This window comes from Euprymna scolopes, chromosome 25 (genome assembly GCF_053919585.1).
Source record: "Euprymna scolopes isolate OS-2025 chromosome 25, ASM5391958v1, whole genome shotgun sequence".
In the NCBI taxonomy this organism is placed as follows: Eukaryota; Metazoa; Mollusca; class Cephalopoda; order Sepiida; family Sepiolidae; genus Euprymna; species Euprymna scolopes.
The window spans coordinates 107,593,831-107,617,026 of record NC_136506.1 but is presented as its reverse complement, the minus strand read 5'-3'; the positions used below and the strand labels follow the sequence as shown (position 1 = coordinate 107,617,026).

Genomic DNA, 23,196 nt, shown 5'->3' with positions numbered 1-23,196 from the left:
TATATAGTAATATTATACAAACACCGTGACAGCGAATTAACCCTAACCCTAACCCTAACCCTAACCCCCTAACCCTAACCCTAACACGGTGTTTGTATAATAATACCAAAAAAACTACCTCCTCACCAGATATTTCGGCAGAAGGGATACGAAGAGAAGTAGCTATTCTCCGGATCTCCCCCACCCCAAATAAATGAATCAAAGCAACTTTTCTTTCAATCAAAATAGGAGCAAGTTCACGTGTGACCGAAAAAAAAAAAAAAATGAGCTGCGGCAGCTGGGTTCAAACTTGAATGAAAAAGAGGAAAAGAAGGGAAAAAAGTGGCTAATGAACTAGCTGTCACGGCCACAACGACTTATGACGTCATGACGCTGCAAAATAACGTTTTTAAACAGTTTCAGTTTGCTACGGGAAAATCGCAATGCAAAAACTGACACCCCTTGCAAAAAATGGTTCAGTTGGCCACCACAGAATTAATCTTTTTTTCTAATCTTCACATATTATTCATCCAAGGTTCTTTCACATGATACCGGGTTTGACCTGGTCTGATGCAACTGACAAAAGTTTTTAGTAGACACACACAGGTCTCCTTTATATAATAAATGGAGATCTTCTATATATATAAAAGGCAAAATGTGTGTGGCCATTTCGTGTACGTCTCGCAAAGGCTTTTCTAGCACACGGTCCGGGGTGGGGGGTTACTATTGCTTACAACTGTTTATATAGGCCGTAGATAATAATATCTAGGATTTGAGAACGCATGTAGCGTATAGATTTATTTACGTCGATTTTTACAAAATTATTGCTATTTTGGCTTCTCGCATGTTGATCAGGCTTTTTCGTATAAAAAGCAAAACTAATTCAAAACTAAGTAAGCGTTCTTCGGCATCGTGCCAGGAAACGTCCAGAAGCAATCAGCTTTGATCAATGTTGTATATCAGACAATTGCTATTCAATCTGGACAATTGGGAGCTGGTTTCCCCCTCCCCAACATCTGTTGGGGAAAAAACCAGTCAAATTTGGGTAAACAAACCCAAACGCTGCCTGGCAGCAAAAGTTAACTGCGTGACTTCTATTTGACCTTCTTAATTAGGTCAAATCGAAGCAGCAGAGTTAACTTTTATTGCGAACACCTGTTTTTAATAGTTAAATAAATAAATTCAAACGTGTCTCCGTTGTATGTCACGGTGGCCCAATGGTTAACGTCGCACTGTTTTTTGTTTTTTTTCACACTTTAATTTCCAACTTTGTCTCAAGGATTCGGGTTCCGTAGTTTTCATTTACCCAAAACCACACACACCTCAAAACACCCGGGAAACGCCGGGTACCCCTCGCTAGTCTAACATAAATCTCAGTCATCTGTGTCAGTCTTTGTGTGTGTATGTCCACTAAAAACTTTTGTCATTCACATCAAACAGGCATGAACCTGGGTATCATTAGAAAGAGCAATCTCTCGGACACATAATATCGACAATGAGAAAAAATTGTCAATTATTTCATGTTTTTGTTTGAAGGGGGCTCAGATAAAACTGTTGGTTTTTGAAGCTGTTTATTAATCCCACATGCGCGAACAGTCGATTTGTTGTTTCATTTTAAAAAGTTAAATTTGCAATGTCATAACATCTGTATCATTGTGGTCCGATTGATAACGTGTTCACTTACGAATTTAACTTTAGTAAGTTTGTGTCCAGCATGTGACATTTTTTTTCTTTTCTTTTTTTTTTTTCCTGCTTACGAAATTTTGTTTTCGCTTTCGATTCTAGCTGATAGCACCCAAGTCCTGTATTTTTTTTTTTATTGACACTATAAATTAAAATATCATATCTGTGGAACTCTGTTCCGTCTGCCTGCTTCCCACCGGACTACAACTTGGATGTCTTCAAGTCCAATGTTAACAAATTCCTAATGAACCGCCCCCTTAAGTAAACACTTCATCAAATCTCCACACTAACATAATGTACTTGCAATAATCCTTATCCCTGAGTGGCTTCCGGGCCTTGATAAGTGGTGATCACTGTGTAAAAAAAAAAAAAAAAAAAAAAAATGTATTTTACGACCGGGCAATGCTGGGCATCTCCACCCCAGTAGTATTATATGTAGTATAAAGTATATAAAGAAATAATGACAGTGTTCAGTTATATTAGTAAAAGCATAATATATTATTTATTTATGACACTATACAATTATATGTGGATCAGCTGTTTATACCAGAGGTTTCTGAGACAATCAGAAAATCAAACCTGTGAGCTTGAATATTGCATTTACCTCTTCTTCTATAGCTTCTTTTTTGCATATCTTTAAAGCACATTGTCATAAAAAATAGTCTCACTTTTTTGCACAGTTATCTGTATTAATGTTGTACTCTGCAAATCTTTTGAGTTGCACCTATTGGGCAGTAAGAGTACAGACAATGGTTTGATCAGTTTTGTAACCCCGTCTAGTTATATCAACTGTTGATCACCCAATTCCTGCTTTCGAGAAGTTGAGTGTTTTTCCACTGGAGTCAGGATGCTTTTGAACTGTACTAACATGCAGAAATTTAAATGTAATGTAAACAAACCTCTTGCTGCACAACTCTTTACTTAAGATAACCCATATATTTGGCCTCTAATTCACAATTTCATTGGAAATGTGCAATGTTTGGAGCGAATAAATGTTTAAAAATAATTAAATAGTCAAGGTCAATACAAGGACTTCCTTTTCATGAGTTACTACACCAAGATGTAGGGGAGGGCGCCACTCTTTTCCCAAGAATCCTCCACTTATCTTGATCCTGACCTTATAATGAGTATTGAATATGAATACTGAGGATTGAATCTTGATCTCTTAGCCCATTAGCAAATATTTTTATCATTACTTTTTCTATTACGATAAATGCAAAGTTGTTATTAAAATAATTACAATTACGAAGATTGAATCAAAGACAATAAAAACTATTTTTACTATAGACTGCAATGAATCGCAAATCAATAAAACAAGATGAGATACTTTTTTTTACAAGAGATTCATCACTTATCACAGCATATTCTTTTCATTATTTTGACTCTTGAGTGTGTATCCGTTGATATCTTATTGCTTTTATGTAGAGTGATGTGGTTCTCGGTTGATTAACTGTGTCGCATATATACTCGAGAGTCAAAACAATCATAAGAATATGCTGTTGACATAGCACTAATGATAATTAATATTTTTTAATGTTTTTCGTTTCTTTGGGGGGGAGGTCATGTTTTTTTTTTTTAAAGTAAATGTGCACTTTAGGTGCGTAAATTATTATTAAGACATTGGTGGCCTTTTTTTTCATATTACTCTTTTTCCGATATTATTATTTTTCTTTTTAGAATCTGTCCATTAGAAATATGTCTCTACCTAAATCAGGAGCACAAAAGAGGAAAGAAAAGAAGAAATGTGACAATGAAAGAAGAGGATATATTTTTTTCATCCTCATTTTACTTAAACCTTTTTTTTCCATGGTTACATTAGACTGTAACGTTTAATGCTACTAAGACAGAAATACTCTCAACTCATCAAGCAGCAAAATCCAACCCCTTCAGTGTAGAGGTCCTTAGATGCCAGAAAGCTTTCTACTCTAATAATATCTTCCTTCGAATTGCGAGACTTTGGAATTCCCTCTCTTTTTTCCTGCTCCCCTGACATGCAGAAATTTAAATGTAATGGAAAACTTTTCTCTCTGCTCAACTCCCTTCATAATGCCTCTGTAGGCATAGCCTCACATGGTAGCCCCTTATGTTCAAGTGGTAATATGCCTTATTTGTGGTGAATAAAATCTAAAAGAAAAAAAAAGCAAACTTGTAAATGTCATCTTATTTGGATTCTTCGGACTACTGGTCTCATCTTGAGTGTGATTTTTTTCACGTTTCGGTTGATGTGACCTCCGACCTTCTTTAGGTGTATCTTGTAGTGATAGGACGATTCCAATATTTTTCCCGATTCTGATACAATTACCAGTTCCATATTAAATTCCCGATTCCAATTCTTTATAAATCTCTAAATATTTTATCCCAATTACTGTAAAAACACATCTTATATGTGTATATATTTTCTCAAATGTAAAAACACATTTGTGAAGGAGGGGGGAGGGAATCTATAGATTTTAATTCGACTGGAAGTTTAAAATCAATAAATATTATTGTATTATTACTACCAGCAATTAAAATTTTTCTTAAACCAAAATCAAATTAGAAAAATTAAAAGAATGGTTTTGGCATTGGAAAATAGGTACAAATTTTTCCAATTCTGATACCCCAGAAAGTTAAGATTTTTTTGATTCTCGATTCCGATTAATCATCCCAACACTAGCATCTTGTCAAACTCTGTAATGTTTCTCCCAAACTTGGGAATTTTGAAAGAATTTGGAATGGAATCCTTTATTTATTTCAATGGTGTAGCATGCTCTCATCCCGTCAGTTATAACTGGATAGAGGTTAGTAATTCGCAATTGTATTTTTTGGTCGTCACACTCAAGATAAGAGCAGTAATCCAATGAATCCAAATAATATGAATAACGAATCCTCATCTCAAAAATTCAAAAACGTCATTTGAAAATGTCAACACGAAAAATAAACAGTTTGCTAAATGAAGCAAGGAAACTTGCATAAAGTTTGAGAGAGAATTAAATTTTACCAGCTGAAGAAAAATTGTTTCCCCCTTGACGTACATTGCTATCAATTTTATGCGAACAATAAAAACTGATAAACAATTTCTTTTGCAGGTGACGTTAACAAAACACACTAAAAATATGGGCAAGTTCAGTTCTGTGACCGTTTCGACAGTTGATGAAGAGGAAGAAGAAATTGAAGCGGTAAGAGAAACTTCTTTCTATAAATTTGTTCTTAGAACATTTTATAATTTGTTTGTATCGAATATTTTTGTTATTTCGTTCTCATAACATCTTATAACAGAGATGTGGAGAGGCGTTATAAAATGTCGTTTCAAAGTTACATGGATGAAAGCAATCTGTGGCAGAAAATTGTTGAGGTTGATTTTTAAACAAATGCAACGGCATTTTTTTCATGTTTTTAAACTGTTTCTTTACTGAGTTTTATAATTTCATATTTGGCTGAAGAAGACAACAGGAGTTGCAAGAAATTCCAATCTTGCAATTGGAAAAGAAAAAAAAAATAGCCGTAAGATAGCTGACTAGAGAAAATATTAGCAGCAGCTGTCTTAGCACATATGCAAATTAAGCAAATGTGCACACACTGATGTCACAGAAAGGAGGAGAAAAAAAGCACAAAAAAGGATGTGATCGAGCAAAGCAAGCGATTGGACGTATTTTGATTCGAGTGCGGCAAGAGAGAAACTGCGCTGCGTGGTCGAAAAAGTGGAAAGGCAGGTGATGAAAAAGATGTGTGCATGAAAGGGTGTCTCGACCGACATGTTTGACACATGAGTAATATTTTGAAACATGGTGAAGCACGTTGTTGGAAATTACTGGAATAAATGTGTCTTGTATTCACCTAAAACAAAAATGCTGAGTCATATTTTTCATGGCCTTCCTTGTTTATTTGTTCCTGCGAAGATACCAGATAACATGTGGGTCCGAATGGATGAAATGTGCCAACATGGTTAAAGTGTAACAGCCACGTTGCATTCATACTTTTAAATATTTACTACTAGCAGGGAAACCTGACGTTGTCAGGGATTGAATGATGATCAACAAATGTTTCACCCTCCAATATTTTTATTGTCATCGAAATCAGTGAAATCACCCATTTTTCAATCAAATCGATTGATTACCTGTTCTAGTTTGGGACCCATTGCAGTGCACCAGAAGGAATCTTCACATGCCTCCCCGCAGTGACTTAGTCCATAATACTCTGTAGTCTACATTGCACTGTAGAGAATCCATTGTTGATTTTATAAAATTATTTTTTATATATAATAGCATGAATTAAAGTTTAACATGCAAAAGTCAAGTATCATGCTTCAATTGTGCTCTAAATAAAAATATTCATTTCAAATGTGACTCTGTCATATCAAAGAACCTACTGTTGATTTTATATGCCTGGCCTTACTGCTTGTGCAGTTATAATAGCTTGAATTTAAGTTTAAAATGACAAAAATCAAGTATCATGTACAGTTGTGCTCAAAACAGAAATATTCATTTCCAATGCGCCCCTGTCATATCAAAGAACATACTGTTAGTTTTATATGTTGAACCTTTCGGCTTGTGTGGTAATAAAACTTAAATGCCCTTATGATGTTAGGCTGTGTAAGGTGTTAACTTTGGTCAAAATTGTCTGCTCTTTCTTTCATCAAATTATTTTGATCATCAATACTTATCGAAAACATTCTTATACAAAACCTATCTAAGAACACTGCCAGGTACATAAACTACTTTTGTGTGAAATTACATAAAAATTGGCCCAGCTGTTTTAGAGTCTATAGGGAACGAACTCCCTCACAAAGTTCCTTTTATATATTAGTAGAGATAGATATTTCAAATCGAAATTAAATATTTAAATATATTAACGGAAGTAACTTTGTAAGCAGAAGAGATTTTGAAGTAGAATTATCTGCCCCTGCATTATAACCAAACAAATGGGGACATTTAATGGAGGTTCACACAGCAACAGACAATTCAATTCTTCGTTTCAAAATCATTTCTTTTCAGTTGAATAACAAATAATTATTATTGTTGATTTACGTAGTTTTCATCCAATTATTTCTTCATATTTGTGTCTTACCACTCACAAAATCCACTTTTTAAACAAATACTTCATTACAGAACTAAACTGAGATCAGAATTTGAGTAATTCTTTTAACCATCACAAAGAATTGTTATTCAAATTGTTTTTTTGTATTTGTTTTCTGCAGAAAGAGATTGCTGATTCTTATGCTGCCAACGCCTTAGTGATCGAGAAACAATTGCTGAGAAAAGGAATGAGCAAAAGAAAATTGATGGAACAGGTGAGTGTTGCATCATCATCATCATCAGCATCTTGCTGTACCTATTCCGAATTGCCCAGATGTTTTTTAATTTCAAATTTTTTGTAACAACACAGACATAATAGAAGTAAATAGACACCTTTTATTATCATTAACAATTGACAACAATTAGAACAGGATTTGAGGAGACGATAGTAAAAGTTAGAATGCAAAAAGTGTAGGGAACATGAGCTGGAACAGATACATTGAGAGCATTGCCAAGGCTGCTGTGAAGAAGGTGGGCTCTCTCTACTATGCTAGAAAGCTGCTTATGCCTGAAAGTATCCTGTACCTCTATAAGGCCACTATTTGCCCATGTATGGAGTACTGTTGTCATATTTAGGCTGGTGCATTTGCTACTAGTCTCTCACTCTTGGGCAGGGTTCAAAAGAGTTGCCAACCTGATAGGTCCTGAACTGTCATCTAAGCTTCAGCCTCTATCCCATCGACGAAATGTTGCATCTCTCTGCCTGTTCTACAAGTATTTTAATGGTGGATGCTTTGACGAACCACAAGCACTTGTATCCCCTCGATGTAAATACCCTCGACAAACCCAACAAGCAGCAAAATCCCACCTCTACACAGTAGAGATCCCTATATGCAAGAGAGCCTTCTGCTCTAATAGTTTCTTCCCTAGGACTGCTAGACTTTAGAACTTTCTTCCGGGAGTCTGCTTTCCCAACTGTATTGACATGCAGAAGTTCAATAATGTGTAATGTGAACAGACATCTTGTTGCTCATCTCCCTTCTTAATATCCCTGCAACTTATGCCCCGATAGTAGTCCCCTACTTCAAAGTGGCACTGTGCCTTGTTTGGGGTGAAAATTGAATAAAAAATTTAAAAAATTAACTAAAGATCATTGTACCAGTTGCTCCCATTCAAAAAAAAAAAAAAAAAAACGAACTTGACACAAAACAGATTATAAATATTAGAAATGATGGAAACAAAACAAGACATACTTCCAATCAAAATATAAACCATGGCACAAAAAATAATCCATACCGGATTGTATTATATATTTTTTTTTTTTTTTTTTTTATTATTATTGGAATCCTTTGGAGTAATTTCTATATTTATTTGAGCAATAGTTGGCTGAAACATGATGAAACAACAACTATGAAAATGAGGATAACTGTCCACAAATAACTCATCTCAAGATTCCAATAAAAAAATAATATATAATACCATTCGGTACAGACCTGACGATGGAAAACCAAATAAGAACGAAAACTTGGATTTATAAGACAAAAAAATCCAATCTTGATTGCCCTCTGGAGCCCGTAGCATAGTGGATAAAAGCATTAAATCTCTGTGGTTCCAGGTGAGCAGTCTCTGTAGATAGCAGTTTCAATCCTACCCAAAGCAGGTCAGAGGATTAGTTGGCTAAAATGTGGTGAGACAACAACTATGGAAGGCAGTAATTACTGGGGATATAGTTAAAAGACTCAGCATTCCTATCCGTTCGTGGTCAACAACCTGAAGAAAGCCAGATGATGAGTTGGCCAAAACGTGATGAAACAACAACTATGAAGATGAAAATAGCAGTCCGTAAATAAATAATAAAAAAAAAAGTCATCCAACGTCATGGTTTAAAAGTGAATCTTAATGAATTGCTTTTATTATTAACAAGAATTTCCCAGAGTTATTTGTCTCCAAGAAACAAAAGGCAAAATCAATATTAAAAAGTTTCGGATATTCAATCACATTCATGATACTAGACACAGGATTGCCTTGTCAGTAGGACTGTAGAATATGCTGACTGCCCCCCCCCTCCCCTGTAGAGAGTAAAAGTCTCTCAATGAGTCCACCTGTTGGCCATGGGTGGTGACCCGTGATGCCTTAGGACGGAATCCTGGTGGTTGAAGGACTTACAGGTCAGGTTTAAGCACCTCAACTTCCCTAACACATCACTTTGGTTAGACGGGAGGTCAGAAAGGCCCGATCTGATCGATCAACTCGTCACGTCATATAATCCACCCCAAACTTAACAAAATACTTATCCTCTACCCACTTAACAATATCGCCAAATATATAATGACAAGTGATGGCTAAGGGTCAATCAATTGATGAGACCAAAACTCTTCATATCTGCTAAACAAATTAATTTTAAATAATTTAGTGAACAGAAAGTGCTTAAGATTTTACTGACCAAAAGAGAATGTCTTTCATGTAGCCCCGATATAAGCAAGGCGAATGGGTTTCCCCCTTGCTATGTTCCAATTATGGACTCCGAGGTGGGTATGGAACATGATAGATAAAAATGAATAAATTATTTATGGAAAACCAAAATAAAAACTAATGTCTTTTAGGCGCTAAATACCGGAAAAGAAACCATTCAGATGTCTCTGATCTCTCCAGTTCAGAAGACGGGAAAATAAATAATGGAAAAACCTTACCATCCACAAAAGAAATAAATTTCCCAAGATTCCTGATTATGGAAAATAAAAAAAAATTGGTGAGTTACCATTATTCTTAATAGAGAAACTACTAAAGAACAGAAGCAATCCTAAAACAATAAAAAAAATAAGATGGAAACATCTTCAAATAAGTCACCAACGAGAATGATGCCCAAAACTTAAAATGGATAAATTCCATGAATACAAATGCAGAGTCTTCCCACATGAAAGACTGAATATTTCTAAAGGAGTGTTCCAATGTCAAGAGTTATCTCTAGCAATGAAAGAAGAAACAAAAAAGGAACTGAAAAAACAAGGAGTGATCAACCACATACGTATAAATATTAAAAAGTTCAGTAGACTGATTGCGACAAATACATATATACTAACCTTTAATTCTCTAACAATATCAAAAAAAAGTTAAAATTGGTTATTTAAATGTGAAAGTAGAGCAATATATATCAACTCCTCTAAGATGTTTTAATTGCCACAAGTATGGACATCACAAGGAAATCTGCAGAGGAAAAAAAACATGTGGAAAGTGCGGGTATAGAGAGCCAGACCACTCAGAGGAAGAGTGTACCAATGAATTAAAATGTACAAACTACAGAGAAAATTATCCTGCACATTCCAAAATATGTAAACTATATGCAAAGGAAATAACAGAAGTAAAACCTAAACGAGACATAACTTTCCTAGAAACGAGGAAAATAGTTGAAACATATTTAAAAAATGAAACATATGCTGAAATAATAAAAAACACAAACAAACCACATCAACACAATGAATTATACAACGAATTTAAAGAGGTTAAAGAGCTAATAAACTAATCTCATTAAACCACAAAGAATGATCAAAATTCCCAAATAGCCTCAAACAAAAATGGCTATGGTTCAAATAAAACAATAGTTCCGTCTGCCTGCTTCCCTCCAGACTACAACTTGGATGTCTTCAAGTCCAATGTTTACAAATTCCTAATGAACCGCCCCCTTAAGTAAACACTTCAGCAAATCTCCTCACTAACGTAATGTACTTGCAATAACCCTTATCCTTGAGTGGCTTCTGGGCCTTGATAAGTGGTGATCACTGTGTAAAAAAAAAAAAAAAAAAAAAAAAAAAGATAAGAATCCGACTACAACTGAAGCACCTTAAAATATATCACAGAAACATGCAAAACAATTAGCAGAGGCCAATAAAACCAATAATAAAATAAAGAACACTCCAAGAAACTCAAATAGACGTGCAAAATAGTTTCCAAATATTAGAAATGATGGAAACTGATCACAATACAGAAAATATTAAAACAAAAACAAATCCAAAAAGACAAGAAAATAATGAACAAGAACCCAAATCAATTTCCCAACCTAAACCAAGATCTACTTCCAGACTCAGACAAAGAAAAGAAAAATCTCGACGCGACCCTCAACCAAACACACAAACGCCAACAAAAAAAAACTCTACCTCCAAAGAGATGCAGGTCGATTAATTTAAAAAACCTCATCATGCAAACAACCATGGGACAAAAAATAATCCAATGAAACGGTCACGGTTTGAAAACAAATATGAACGAACTACTTCTGCTATGAACACAAGAACACCCCACAATAGTTTGCCTTCAAGAAACCTTCCTGAAACAAGAAGACAACATCAATATTAAGAACTACCAAATATTTAATCACACTCATAACTCTGAGGGCAGGATCTAGGGGGTGGGTAACAATTCTAGCCAGAAAAGATATACCCCACAGCAAAATAAACAACAACCAACATCCAAGCAATTGCCATTAATGCAACTTTATATAAAACAATGTCGGTATGTTCTCTGTATATCCCACCGAATGATAACCTGGATAAAAATGACTTGAAAAACTAATCAACCAATTACCTAAACCTTTTATTAGATTTTAATAATCATAACATCCTATGGGGATGTAAAGACTCTAATAAAAAAGATAAAACGTTGGAAGAGCTTATCGATGAAAATGATATATGCTTCCTTAATGATAGTGCACCTGCGCACTTCAACCCAACTAGTGGAAACCACTCAGCCATTTACCTAAGCTTACGTTACCCATCAATACATATGGACTTTAACGAGAAAGTATATGACGACACTTGTGGCAGCAATCATTTTCCAATCTTGATAGAAGCCCAAAATCCAACAGTGAAAAACCTCCCTGATGGAAACTAAATAAGGAAATTTGGCAAATATTCAAAGAAAAATGTAGGAATAGATTGAATCACACCGAGACAAACAACGACTCGGTAGAATATTTCACAGAAACACTAACTGAATTAGCAAACGAATGTGTCCCTAAAACCTCAGGTAATGGTGAATAAAAGGAGAGCCTCACTTTCAAATACACTTGAAGTTGGCACTCGTGTTTCTAAATTCAGGTATGGAAACGCAGAATCAATACAATTTCCAAATATATTTTATGTTAATTTTTTTCACCCCATTATAATAAAAAAATATATAAAAATGTCAACTTTTTTATCAATTATTTTTATTTATTTTTTTAATTGCATATCTTATAGATATAACATTAACTTAATTAAACAATTAAAACTGTAAAAAAATATGACACATTCGTAGTGTTTTTTCATGCTTCTGTAAATAAATATATTTAAAAAATATCTAAATAGTTTGACAAAATATATAACATTAACTTAAATAAACATCGTTATTTGAAAAAATGTACGATTAAAAAATTGATAAAAATGTTTGCGTATTTTATATATATTTTTATTAGAAGAGCGTGAAAAAAATAAACAAAATTGAAAATTGTATTGATTCTGTGCTTCCATACTCCAATTGAGACACGGGTGCCAACTTCCATTATGTTTGAAAGTTAAGGTCTCCCTTTATTCACCATTACCAAACATCAGCACCTAACAAGCCCTGGTTTTACAACAAATGTCAGGAAACTGTCAAATTGCAAAAAGCGGTTTTAAAGAAATTCTAAAAATAGCAAATCACAATTTAAAATCAGATTAAATACAAACTAAACAGAGTTAAAGTTAATTAAAGGTAATTAAGGCAGCTAAAAAAGAAAGCTGAAAAACTATGCCAGCAAATTGAATCCCTCCTCGGAATCAAGGGCCATATGGGAGATGATTCGAAAATTGCAAGTAAACATCAAACAACACCAATTAAACACTTTCTTAAAAATAACTCTAAAGAAACTGATAAAAAGGACATAGCAGACTTACTAGCTGAAACCTTTTCCCAAAATTCATCCAATCAAAACCATAACACAAAATTTATGACAATTAAACAAAATGCTGAACAGCACAAACTAAACTTTAAATCGAAAAACCTAAAAGATTACAATAAACTTCTTGCATTAACTGAATTAAAAGATTCTATTAAAAGATCCCACAATACGACCATAGGACTAGATGAAATCCATTATGAATTCTTACTACTCCCTACAGAATCACTAAAATTACTACTGAGAACTTTTAACAAATTATGTAGAGAAAGTGAATTCACAGACTTATGGAGGCAAACCGCAATAATAGCAATCCTTAAACCAGTTAAAGGCAATTCAAACCCACAAAACTATAGACTGATCTCATTAACCAGCTGTTTGTGTAAAAAACAAACAAATTGGTTTGCTGTCTTCAATCCAACAACCTTGTCTGCAACCTATCATGCAATCTGACTGGAGACAGCTATAAGGGAAGCATTTATCAGGAATGAGCACCTATCAGCAATCTTTTTCGAACTAGAGAAGGCTTATGACTCTACATAGAATTATGGAATAATGAAAGATTTGTGTAATTTGGATTTAAAAGGCAGACTTCCACAATTTATAAAGGGATTCTTATCTGACTGCAAATTTAGGATTTGCATTGGATCCACTTTCTCTGACACCATGAGCCAAGAGGAGGGAGTCTGTCAAGAAAGCATATTATCCGTGACAGTATTCAATGTTAAAATGAACAGCATAGTGAAATGTTTGGACCTTGGTGTTGAGGGATCCTTCTATGTAGATGATATCCTGGTGTACTGCAGATCAAAATATATACACACCATTGAATACAAACTCCAACAATGCCTAAACAAACTGGATGAATGGGCAACAAAAAATGGACAGATTTTCTCAATCAAAAACTAAATGCATACATTTCTGTCATAAGAGAAAACTTCACAATGACCCTACAGTGAAATCCCTACCGCAGATGAACACAAATTTCTGTGACTAATATTTGATAAAAAAAAAAACATTCATCAGCCACCTGAAGAACCTAAGAAATAGTTGCAATAAAAGGCTACAACTACTACGTGTAATAACACACACAGAGTAGGGAGCAGACCAAGAAACTTTAATGAAACTATATAGGACATTTATTGAGATTGTCGGACTGACTTTCTCATCTTGGTTGTTATAGTCACAACGTTTCGGCCGTTTTGCTCTCCGGCCTTCATCAGGTGTTTTGTATCGAACTGGGAACCGTTAGGAGTCTCGAACCCAACCCTTTATTATTATTATGGGGGTACTGTGTTCGGACTCCAGCTAGGCTCTGGGACATAGTTGCTGATTCTCTGTTTTGAATGTTACTTTTCACTGCCTTCGTTCAGAATTGAACTCAGCACCTTTGGGTAACTGTAAACTTTGGTACCCCCGTAATAATAATAAAGGATTGGGTTCGAGACTCCTAACAAACGGTTCCCCAGTTCGATACAAATAACCTGATCAAGGCCGGAGGGCAAAATGGCCGAAACGTTGTGACTATAACAACCAAGATGAGAAAGTCAGTCCGACAATCTCAATAAACGAATACACCTCATCTCCAAAATACAGACAATTACTATATAGGACATTGATTAGATCTAAACTAGATTACGGTAGTTTTATATATCAATCAGCTAGAAACTCTTACCTAAAGATTTTAGATCCAATCTGCCATCGAGGCCTGAGATTAGCACTCGGTGCTTTTAAAACGTCTCCAGTTGAAAGTCTTCATGCAGAGGCTAATGAGATTCCTTTAAATATAAGGAGTCATAAACTGGGTGCCCAATATTACTCTAAATTAAAAGCATACCCAAATAATCCAGCGAAATTATATTCAATCCAAAATATAAGGATTCATTTGAAACAAAAAGAAAAGCTATAAAACCTTTTAGTCTTCAAATGGAATCAATACTACGGGAATCAGAAAGGCCTGTTGAAAATATCCAGGAACGCATTCTACCTGAAACTCCACCTTGGATTCTCCAAAAACCCAAAGTAATTCTAAAATTAGCAAAAACCTACTCTAATATCTACTAAGAAAAAAAAGACGTTGATATTCTTCTGAAATACTTTGACCATCTACAAATTTTTACTGACCGATCACACTAGAGTGGCATTTTAAATAGAACAACTCTAAAAAAGGCCCAGCAGAAACTTCAGCAGTAAAAATGGAACTATGTGCTATCGACCTCGCTCTCAATATCTTAGAAAAAATAAACATAAAAAATTCCTAATATTTTCAGATTCCCTCTCCGTTTTAACATCACTAAATAACAAAAACACTTAAACCCTCTAATCATCAAACTTCTAAACAGAATCAACTCATTATCTAAACACAAAGAAATAATCATCTGCTGGATTCCAATATTGGATTGAATTAAAAAAAACAAATTAGTAGACTTAACAGTCAAATTCACTCTAAACTTGAACCCTGATACAATTAACATTCCCTACACTGACTTTAAGCATAAAATCAACCATTTTATGCAAAATGACAGCAATAATGGAACAACAACACAAACAAAAAACTGTACCAAAGAAAACCCATACTGGAAGAATAAAGATCAACTCTTAGAAAATCAAAGGAAAAATTAAATCTAGAATATATATTGGCCATACAAAACTCATGTACTCCTGCATATTTAAACAAGAGCAGCAACCACAATGTCCATTCTGTCAGAAAACGTGCACTATCAAACATCTTGTTGGAGAATATAGAGCCCTTGATACTATTAGAAAAGAATATCTTTAAAAAAAACTGCTTGGACGAAATTTTCTCCTTTTTGAAAGTAACAAGACTATTCTCAAAAAAGGGAAAAGTTTGTTGGTTTTTTTTTTGGGGGGGGGGCATTAAATACATTAATGAGGTTTGATATTCTGGTTAAATATCTCATCAAACTAACAAAACAAAAATAACTTCTCTCTACAAAACAACTCACCTAAACCCTATGAATAAATATTTGAAGATATAAATACCTTGAAGCCCAAATATATATTTTTTAATGGTTAAATTCAACATAACCCCAAAAAGATTTTGAAAAAAAAAAAAAACGGTACTTAAAGATATTAACAATCTACAACAAAAGATATTTTTTTCAAAATCACTAGATTTGACATTAAATAACCTGGAAAGGGTTGATATGCCGTAAAACAAAACCAATCTAGACACAGGACCTCTGGAAGGGTATGAGTTCTAAACAGAAATGGTATCCGTCATAGCAAACTGAATATCCAAACCAATATTAAACTAGTTGCCGCCAAGGCCACATAGAATATCCAAACCAATATTAAACCAGTTGCCGCCAAGGCCACATAGAATATCCAAACCAATATTAAACCAGTCGCCGCCAAGGCCACATAGAATATCCAAACCAATATTAAACCAGTCGCCGCCAAGGCCACATAGAATATCCAAACCAATATTAAACCAGTCGCCGCCAAGGCCACATAGAATATCCAAACCAATATTAAACCAGTCGCCGCCAAGGCCACATAGAATATCCAAACCAATATTAAACCAGTCGCCGCCAAGGCCACATAGAATATCCAAACCAATATTAAACCAGTCGCCGCCAAGGCCACATAGAATATCCAAACCAATATTAAACCAGTCGCCGCCAAGGCCACATAGAATATCCAAACCAATATTAAACCAGTCGCCGCCAAGGCCACATAGAATATCCAAACCAATATTAAACCAGTCGCCGCCAAGGCCACATAGAATATCCAAACCAATATTAAACCAGTCGCCGCCAAGGCCACATAGAATATCCAAACCAATATTAAACCAGTCGCCGCCAAGGCCACATAGAATATCCAAACCAATATTAAACCAGTCGCCGCCAAGGCCACATAGAATATCCAAACCAATATTAAACCAGTCGCCGCCAAGGCCACATAGAATATCCAAACCAATATTAAACCAGTCGCCGCCAAGGCCACATAGAATATCCAAACCAATATTAAACCAGTTGCCGCCAAGGCCACATAGAATATCCAAACCAATATTAAACCAGTTGCCGCCAAGGCCACATAGAATATCCAAACCAATATTAAACCAGTCGCCGCCAAGGCCACATAGAATATCCAAACCAATATTAAACCAGTTGCCGCCAAGGCCACATAGAATATCCAAACCAATATTAAACCAGTTGCCGCCAAGGCCACATAGAATATCCAAACCAATATTAAACCAGTCGCCGCCAAGGCCACATAGAATATCCAAACCAATATTAAACCAGTCGCCGCCAAGGCCACATAGAATATCCAAACCAATATTAAACCAGTCGCCGCCAAGGCCACATAGAATATCCAAACCAATATTAAACCAGTCGCCGCCAAGGCCACATAGAATATCCAAACCAATATTAAACCAGTCGCCGCCAAGGCCACATAGAATATCCAAACCAATATTAAACCAGTCGCCGCCAAGGCCACATAGAATATCCAAACCAATATTAAACCAGTCGCCGCCAAGGCCACATAGAATATCCAAACCAATATTAAACCAGTCGCCGCCAAGGCCACATAGAATATCCAAACCAATATTAAACCAGTCGCCGCCAAGGCCACATAGAATATCCAAACCAATATTAAACCAGTCGCCGCCAAGGCCACATAGAATATCCAAACCCATATTAAACCAGTCGCCGCCAAGGCCACATAGAATATCCAAACCAATATTAAACCAGTCGCCGCCAAGGCCACATAGAATATCCAAACCAATATTAAACCAGTCGCCGCCAAGGCCACATAGAATATCCAAACCAATATTAAACCAGTCGCCGCCAAGGCCACATAGAATATCCAAACCAATATTAAACCAGTCGCCGCCAAGGCCACATAGAATATCCAAACCAATATTAAACCAGTCGCCGCCAAGGCCACATAGAATATCCAAACCAATATTAAACCAGTCGCCGCCAAGGCCACATAGAATATCCAAACCAATATTAAACCAGTTGCCGCCAAGGCCACATAGAATATCCAAACCAATATTAAACCAGTCGCCGCCAAGGCCACATAGAATATCCAAACCAATATTAAACCAGTTGCCGCCAAGGCCACATAGAATATCCAAACCAATATTAAACCAGTTGCCGCCAAGGCCACATAGAATATCCAAACCAATATTAAACCAGTCGCCGCCAAGGCCACATAGAATATCCAAACCAATATTAAACCAGTCGCCGCCAAGGCCACATAGAATATCCAAACCAATATTAAACCAGTCGCCGCCAAGGCCACATAGAATATCCAAACCAATATTAAACCAGTCGCCGCCAAGGCCACATAGAATATCCAAACCAATATTAAACCAGTCGCCGCCAAGGCCACATAGAATATCCAAACCAATATTAAACCAGTCGCCGCCAAGGCCACATAGAATCCCAAGATTTGCAGCTATACAAAGTTTTTTAAATCTACTTCTAGACTGGTCTGGAATATGACTCCTCTGAAACTGATGATTCTAATGCTTCTTATGTACGCGTCATACGTAAATGGTTGGTAAATTGATATCCAAAACACAAAAATTGTCAATTAGTATAAAATATTGATGCTTCAAAATTTTACTGCCATTTTGTATGGCTTCTAACAGCATTAATAAGCGATAGCATCTTTTCATTGCACGTCAGCAAAATTTCACACTTAATACGCTTGTGTGATACACAGACATTCCCACCTCCACCACCACCACCACCTCAATGTTTGGAAGTGAAAAAAAAGAAAGAAAAGATGATCAGCAGAACATGTAGAGGAAGCAAGATTAGTAAAAAAGACAGGGGGGGGGGGAGGTGGTTCAGCAAGGCACACAAAGGCTATCTAAAATAGGATTGTTAATCAGGGTGCGGCGGTGACTGGGGCAAAAGACCGGACATAAAGATTGATATATTTAGTTTGTTTATAAACAATTTAGAAGTGGAGGCGAGTTTTGCGACAGTGACTGAAAGTTTACTGTTTTTTGTTCGCCGACAAAGGAGGGATTGGATTTAGTAATTCACTTCTGTTAGTCCATTCATTTGTTCGCACTTTTCTCAAAAACCACGCCGTGGATTTAAAAAAAATTTTTGCACAAACATTAGTCATGGTGAAAGTAAATTTTGGTCAGAACAGATTTTCCAGGATAACTGCTTGCTCCCCCTACGGTCCATTATAGGAGTAAAATTGGCCCCAAATCATTTGTCCGTTTGTTTGTTTGTACTTTTCTCAATAATCACGCCTTGGATTTTTAAAAATATTTTGCACAAACATTAGTCATGGTGAAAGTAAATTTTTCACTTGTGGAGGGGGACCTTGCATGCGTGGCTTGTTTTTTTTTGTTTTTTTTTTTATACTTGTGAACCAGTGTTTGCTCTCGACAGTCGCTAATGTGTGAGAGACAATGACAAAGCCAAGACGAGATTGGAAAATAAAAAAGAAAAGGACTATGGTACACAACATTGGGTTGGCGACTGGAGCACATAGTTTCATAGATGAAACAAGCACTAGCTTATTTGCGGGACAATTTTTAAAGCAATTTTATGGATGAAAAAATTAAATGGTATAGAAATTACTGAATTTCTTAAAATGCTGAGGTCTGTATTTTGGCCCAGTTTTTTTTAAAAGCATTATTAAAGAAAAATATCCAATGAAAAATACAAATTTGGACACTAAATTTTCATAACTTTTGATCCAGTAATGATATTTGCATAATTAAAATATTTTGAGCTTCTTTTACACGGCTCTTTTCACCCAAGTTGATAAAATAATTAAAAAGAAAAAAAAAATCAACTGGTAATGTTACTCCTTGTATTATCCCTTCATCATGGAGAAAGAGTTTGTGTTGAACTTTTAGTCTGACCAGTTATGCCAATCTCAGAAAAAATATAGGGAAAAAAAATTGTCCGTGTTTGTATGGGACATGTAATGCACAAAATGTTGACAATTGTAAAAATGAGATTCAAGATGAAAACTTCTAGAAAATAGCTAAGATCTCAGAAACAGAGATGGTTGAAAACGCTGCAATAAAATCTCAAGATGGCAAGATTTCATCCTAACCAAATCTTTGTGTTTGATAAAAGAAGTCCTGTGTGTATTCTTATCTCATGTGGGTTAAACACAAAAGAAAATGATAATCAGTGGCTCAAATAGTAAAAATGTAACAATTATATTTTGTCTATTTACTTCTCTTGTGTACACTCATGAGCAAAAAAAAAAAAAAAAAGGGCCAAACAAATTTTATACATTTTATGGCACTAAAAGCTATATTGAACAAAGAACAATTGAACAAGGAAACTTAAACGAGACTAATAACACAGAACAAGATATTTACTTTAATAATTGCTTAGTTAGGAAACTAAAGTTAGGATGGAATCGCATTCCCTTTTGATTTCTTTAAAAGATCAATACTTTTAGACATGCTCTCAACCAAAGTGGAACACTGTGAAGAGAAGATGCTATTCCATTCGCTTTGCACAGCTTCTCACAGTTTGTGATTAATCTCAAAAGTGCTTCCGGCCAATGCACAAGATATTATGGACCAAATATTCTTGATTGGGTTTCCATGAACAAAGCCTCTTTCTTAGAACTGCACGCTTGTGGAACTCTGTTCCGTCTGCCTGCTTTTCACCTGACTACAACCTGGATGTCTTCCAAGTCCAATGTAAACAAATTCCTGATGAACCGCCCCCTTAAGTAGACACTTTATTAAATCTCCACACTAATGTACTGTACATGCAATAAACCTTATCCTTGAGTGGTTTCCGGGCCTTGATAAGTGGTGACCACCTTGTAAAAAAAAAAAAAAATATTGGGCTTTGACCTGGCCAAAATATCCCATTAATTGAATTATCAGAAAACCATTTTTTCTTTTTTTTTTCGACTTTAGCAGTGTGTGCAGGTGCATTATTATGTTAAAAAATAATATTCTGGGATATTCCTAGTTTCTGGATACTTAGTAACAGTCCTGTTTCTAATATTCGAATGTATTCCTTTGCATTGATTGACTTCTCACATCTAATAAGTTCCCCATATCATTATCCCTCCATTTCCCTGTTTAACTGTCGTTTTTATGCAACTTCGCGAAAATCTTTCTCTGGTTCTTCGATTGCACCGTTCGGGAGCATCACTAACCAGACAAAATCTTGATTCATCTAACCAGAAAACATTCCTGAACCAGTCTGTATCTTTCTTGCCATAATATGAGAAAAATCTCTTTCTATCATTGATGTTCTTCTTAGATAAAAATGGCTTTTTTGCACACCTTTTAGAAGAAAATCACATTTCTTTCATACATCTAGATATTGTATATCTAGAAAGAGAATTTCCAGTCCCTGTTTTTCATTCTTTGCTATGGTCAACATAAGTTTTCTTTTGATCCTTTAAAGTTGATGCTCTAGGGCGACCAGATCCTGATTTCCCTTTTATCAAGCATTTGACTTCTAACCTTTGACCAATTCACTTCACTGCAGAAAAAGATGTTTTCACATTTTCTTTTCTTAAAATATCAAAAATCTGCTTGTAAGTCATTTTGGACTGCCTTAATCCTGCAATTCGGTTTTTTATATCCTTACCAAAATGTGGTCTTACATTTTTAGGATGAATTTTTCCACTTATTATTATATGCTATAATAATAATGATCTACAAAATAGAAATTTTCAGTTAAAATTAACAAAAATTAATGGAAAAATATTAAAAAATCGATTTCTTCTTTCTTCCACTCTTGGCCCATTTTTTTTTTTTGCTCATGAATATGTGTAAGTCACTTTATTTTTAATTAGGATTGAAGTCCCCCCCCCCTTTTTTTTTTAAAATAAATTTTGAACTTAATTTTTATATTGATCCTTTTCTTAAATGTTTTTTTTTCTTTTAATTATTCACAGGCTGAAGAAGAAGCAAAGAAGAGACCAAAAGGCACTTTGATAGACAAATGAAAATGTATAAAAAGTTTTGAATACTTATTAAATTTACATGCAAATGTTAATGAACAACAAAAAAAACAAAAAACTGATACATCCATTGACATTGGAAAACTTTTCTGGAATTTTATGTCAAAATCAACTCGAGGCATTTGTGGTGAGACTAAGAGAGAAAAAAAGAAAAAAAATATCTCTTCATTCTTAATGAAGATGAGGAACTAAAAAAGTATTAATTTTTGGTAAAATTACAGTATAGTTAACAACCCAAGATATGTACAAAAATTAAATTTTACCAAAACACATTAAAAATTTAATTTTCTACTCATCTATATACTTTTAATAATCTGAAACGGGTTTCAAGTTATTAATTTATTTCGGACTATTATTCTCATCTTTATTAGTTGTTGTTTTCATCTTTAATAGTTGTTGTTTTCACGACGTTTCGGCCAATTATTCCTCTGGCCTTCGTCAGGTGGTAACCGCGACGGATAGGAACTACCACCTGACGAAGGCCATAGGAATAGTTGGCCAAAACGTTGTGAAAACAACAACTAATAAAGATGAGAATAATAGTCCGAATAAAAATAAATTAATATATTTAATGCTCATCTCAAAAATGAATTCCAATTAAGGAATAATATATATACCAATCGGTTTTCAAGTTTTTTTTTTTTTTTTTTTTTCAATTTCAAAATTAGATTCCATTCAAAGCCTGAGACACAAAATAGCTTATCACTTGGCTATTGAAGAGGCTTCATTCCTTAAAAAATGAAAAAAAAAAATAAAATAATAATCGATCACTGTTCAGAGATAATAAATTTTACAATCAGTTTCTGCACATTAAAAACATACAGATCGGTAGAAAATTATATTTAAGTACATTTAGTAAAAGTTACTTGTGTGTATATTCAACTTAATTTTCAAACAAATCACATTCAAACTGTACAAATTCCTATCATTTATTTGAGTTTCTTGTAAAATACACAACTCGATTAAATTATCTTATATTAAGATAAATAAAATATCATGGAATCTACTATATCAAATGTTAGTGCGATTTTTTAATTGCTTCTAAAACATTAAGATTCATTTTTTTTTTTTTTTTGTTATTTTGTCTCAAATGTTTTTGAAAAAGTTTTACGTGTTTGTGAATTTTTGGAGATAACTGATTATTTGGATTATTCTTAGATGTTGTTTTCATACCATTTTGGCCAATGTAACCTCTAAACGTCTTTTAAACCATAAACCTCCAAAAGAATGTTACTTAGAACTAAATTTTACCTAATATCAGGTTGGCAAGAAAGATTTATTGATCAAAATAAGCATCACCAGAATCACACTTTTGCCAACAAAAACAAGTGTATTTTTGCCAATAATATAAGAAGTCTTGTGTTCTTGTGGAGATTTATATCACTTAGGTTTTTTAAGCATTTCTTATGCAGAAAGTTTTAGGAATGCTTTCATCTTGATGGTTATCTTCATGTTTCGGTTGATGAAACCTCCAACCTTCTTCAGCGCATGTTACTCTTATGAAGTAAATAAAGGGTTCTGTTCGAAATTCCAAAGTTCGACAGAAACATTCCTGGCTTCAACAAGATACACCTAAAGAAGGTTGGAGGTTACATTGACCAAAACATTGTGACAATGACTCAAGATGAGAACAGTAGTCCGAAGATTCCAGATAATATGAATAACTGGTTCTCATCTCAA

At 34.7% G+C, this 23,196-nt stretch overlaps 1 protein-coding gene across 1 annotated transcript in view; it reads left to right on the top strand.

The window, feature by feature from the left end:
- Nucleotides 1-21,803, top strand: part of LOC145247563 (STING ER exit protein-like) — a 30,798-nt gene extending 8,995 nt beyond the window's left edge. Inside the window, exons 5-7 of the mRNA XM_080109409.1 lie at nt 4,731-4,820; nt 6,839-6,931; nt 21,451-21,803. Of these exons, the coding sequence (XP_079965535.1) occupies nt 4,731-4,820; nt 6,839-6,931; nt 21,451-21,501 (234 nt within the window). The 3' untranslated portion in view covers nt 21,502-21,803. The remainder of the gene's footprint in view (nt 1-4,730; nt 4,821-6,838; nt 6,932-21,450) is intronic.
- Nucleotides 21,804-23,196: the final 1,393 nt, after the last annotated feature.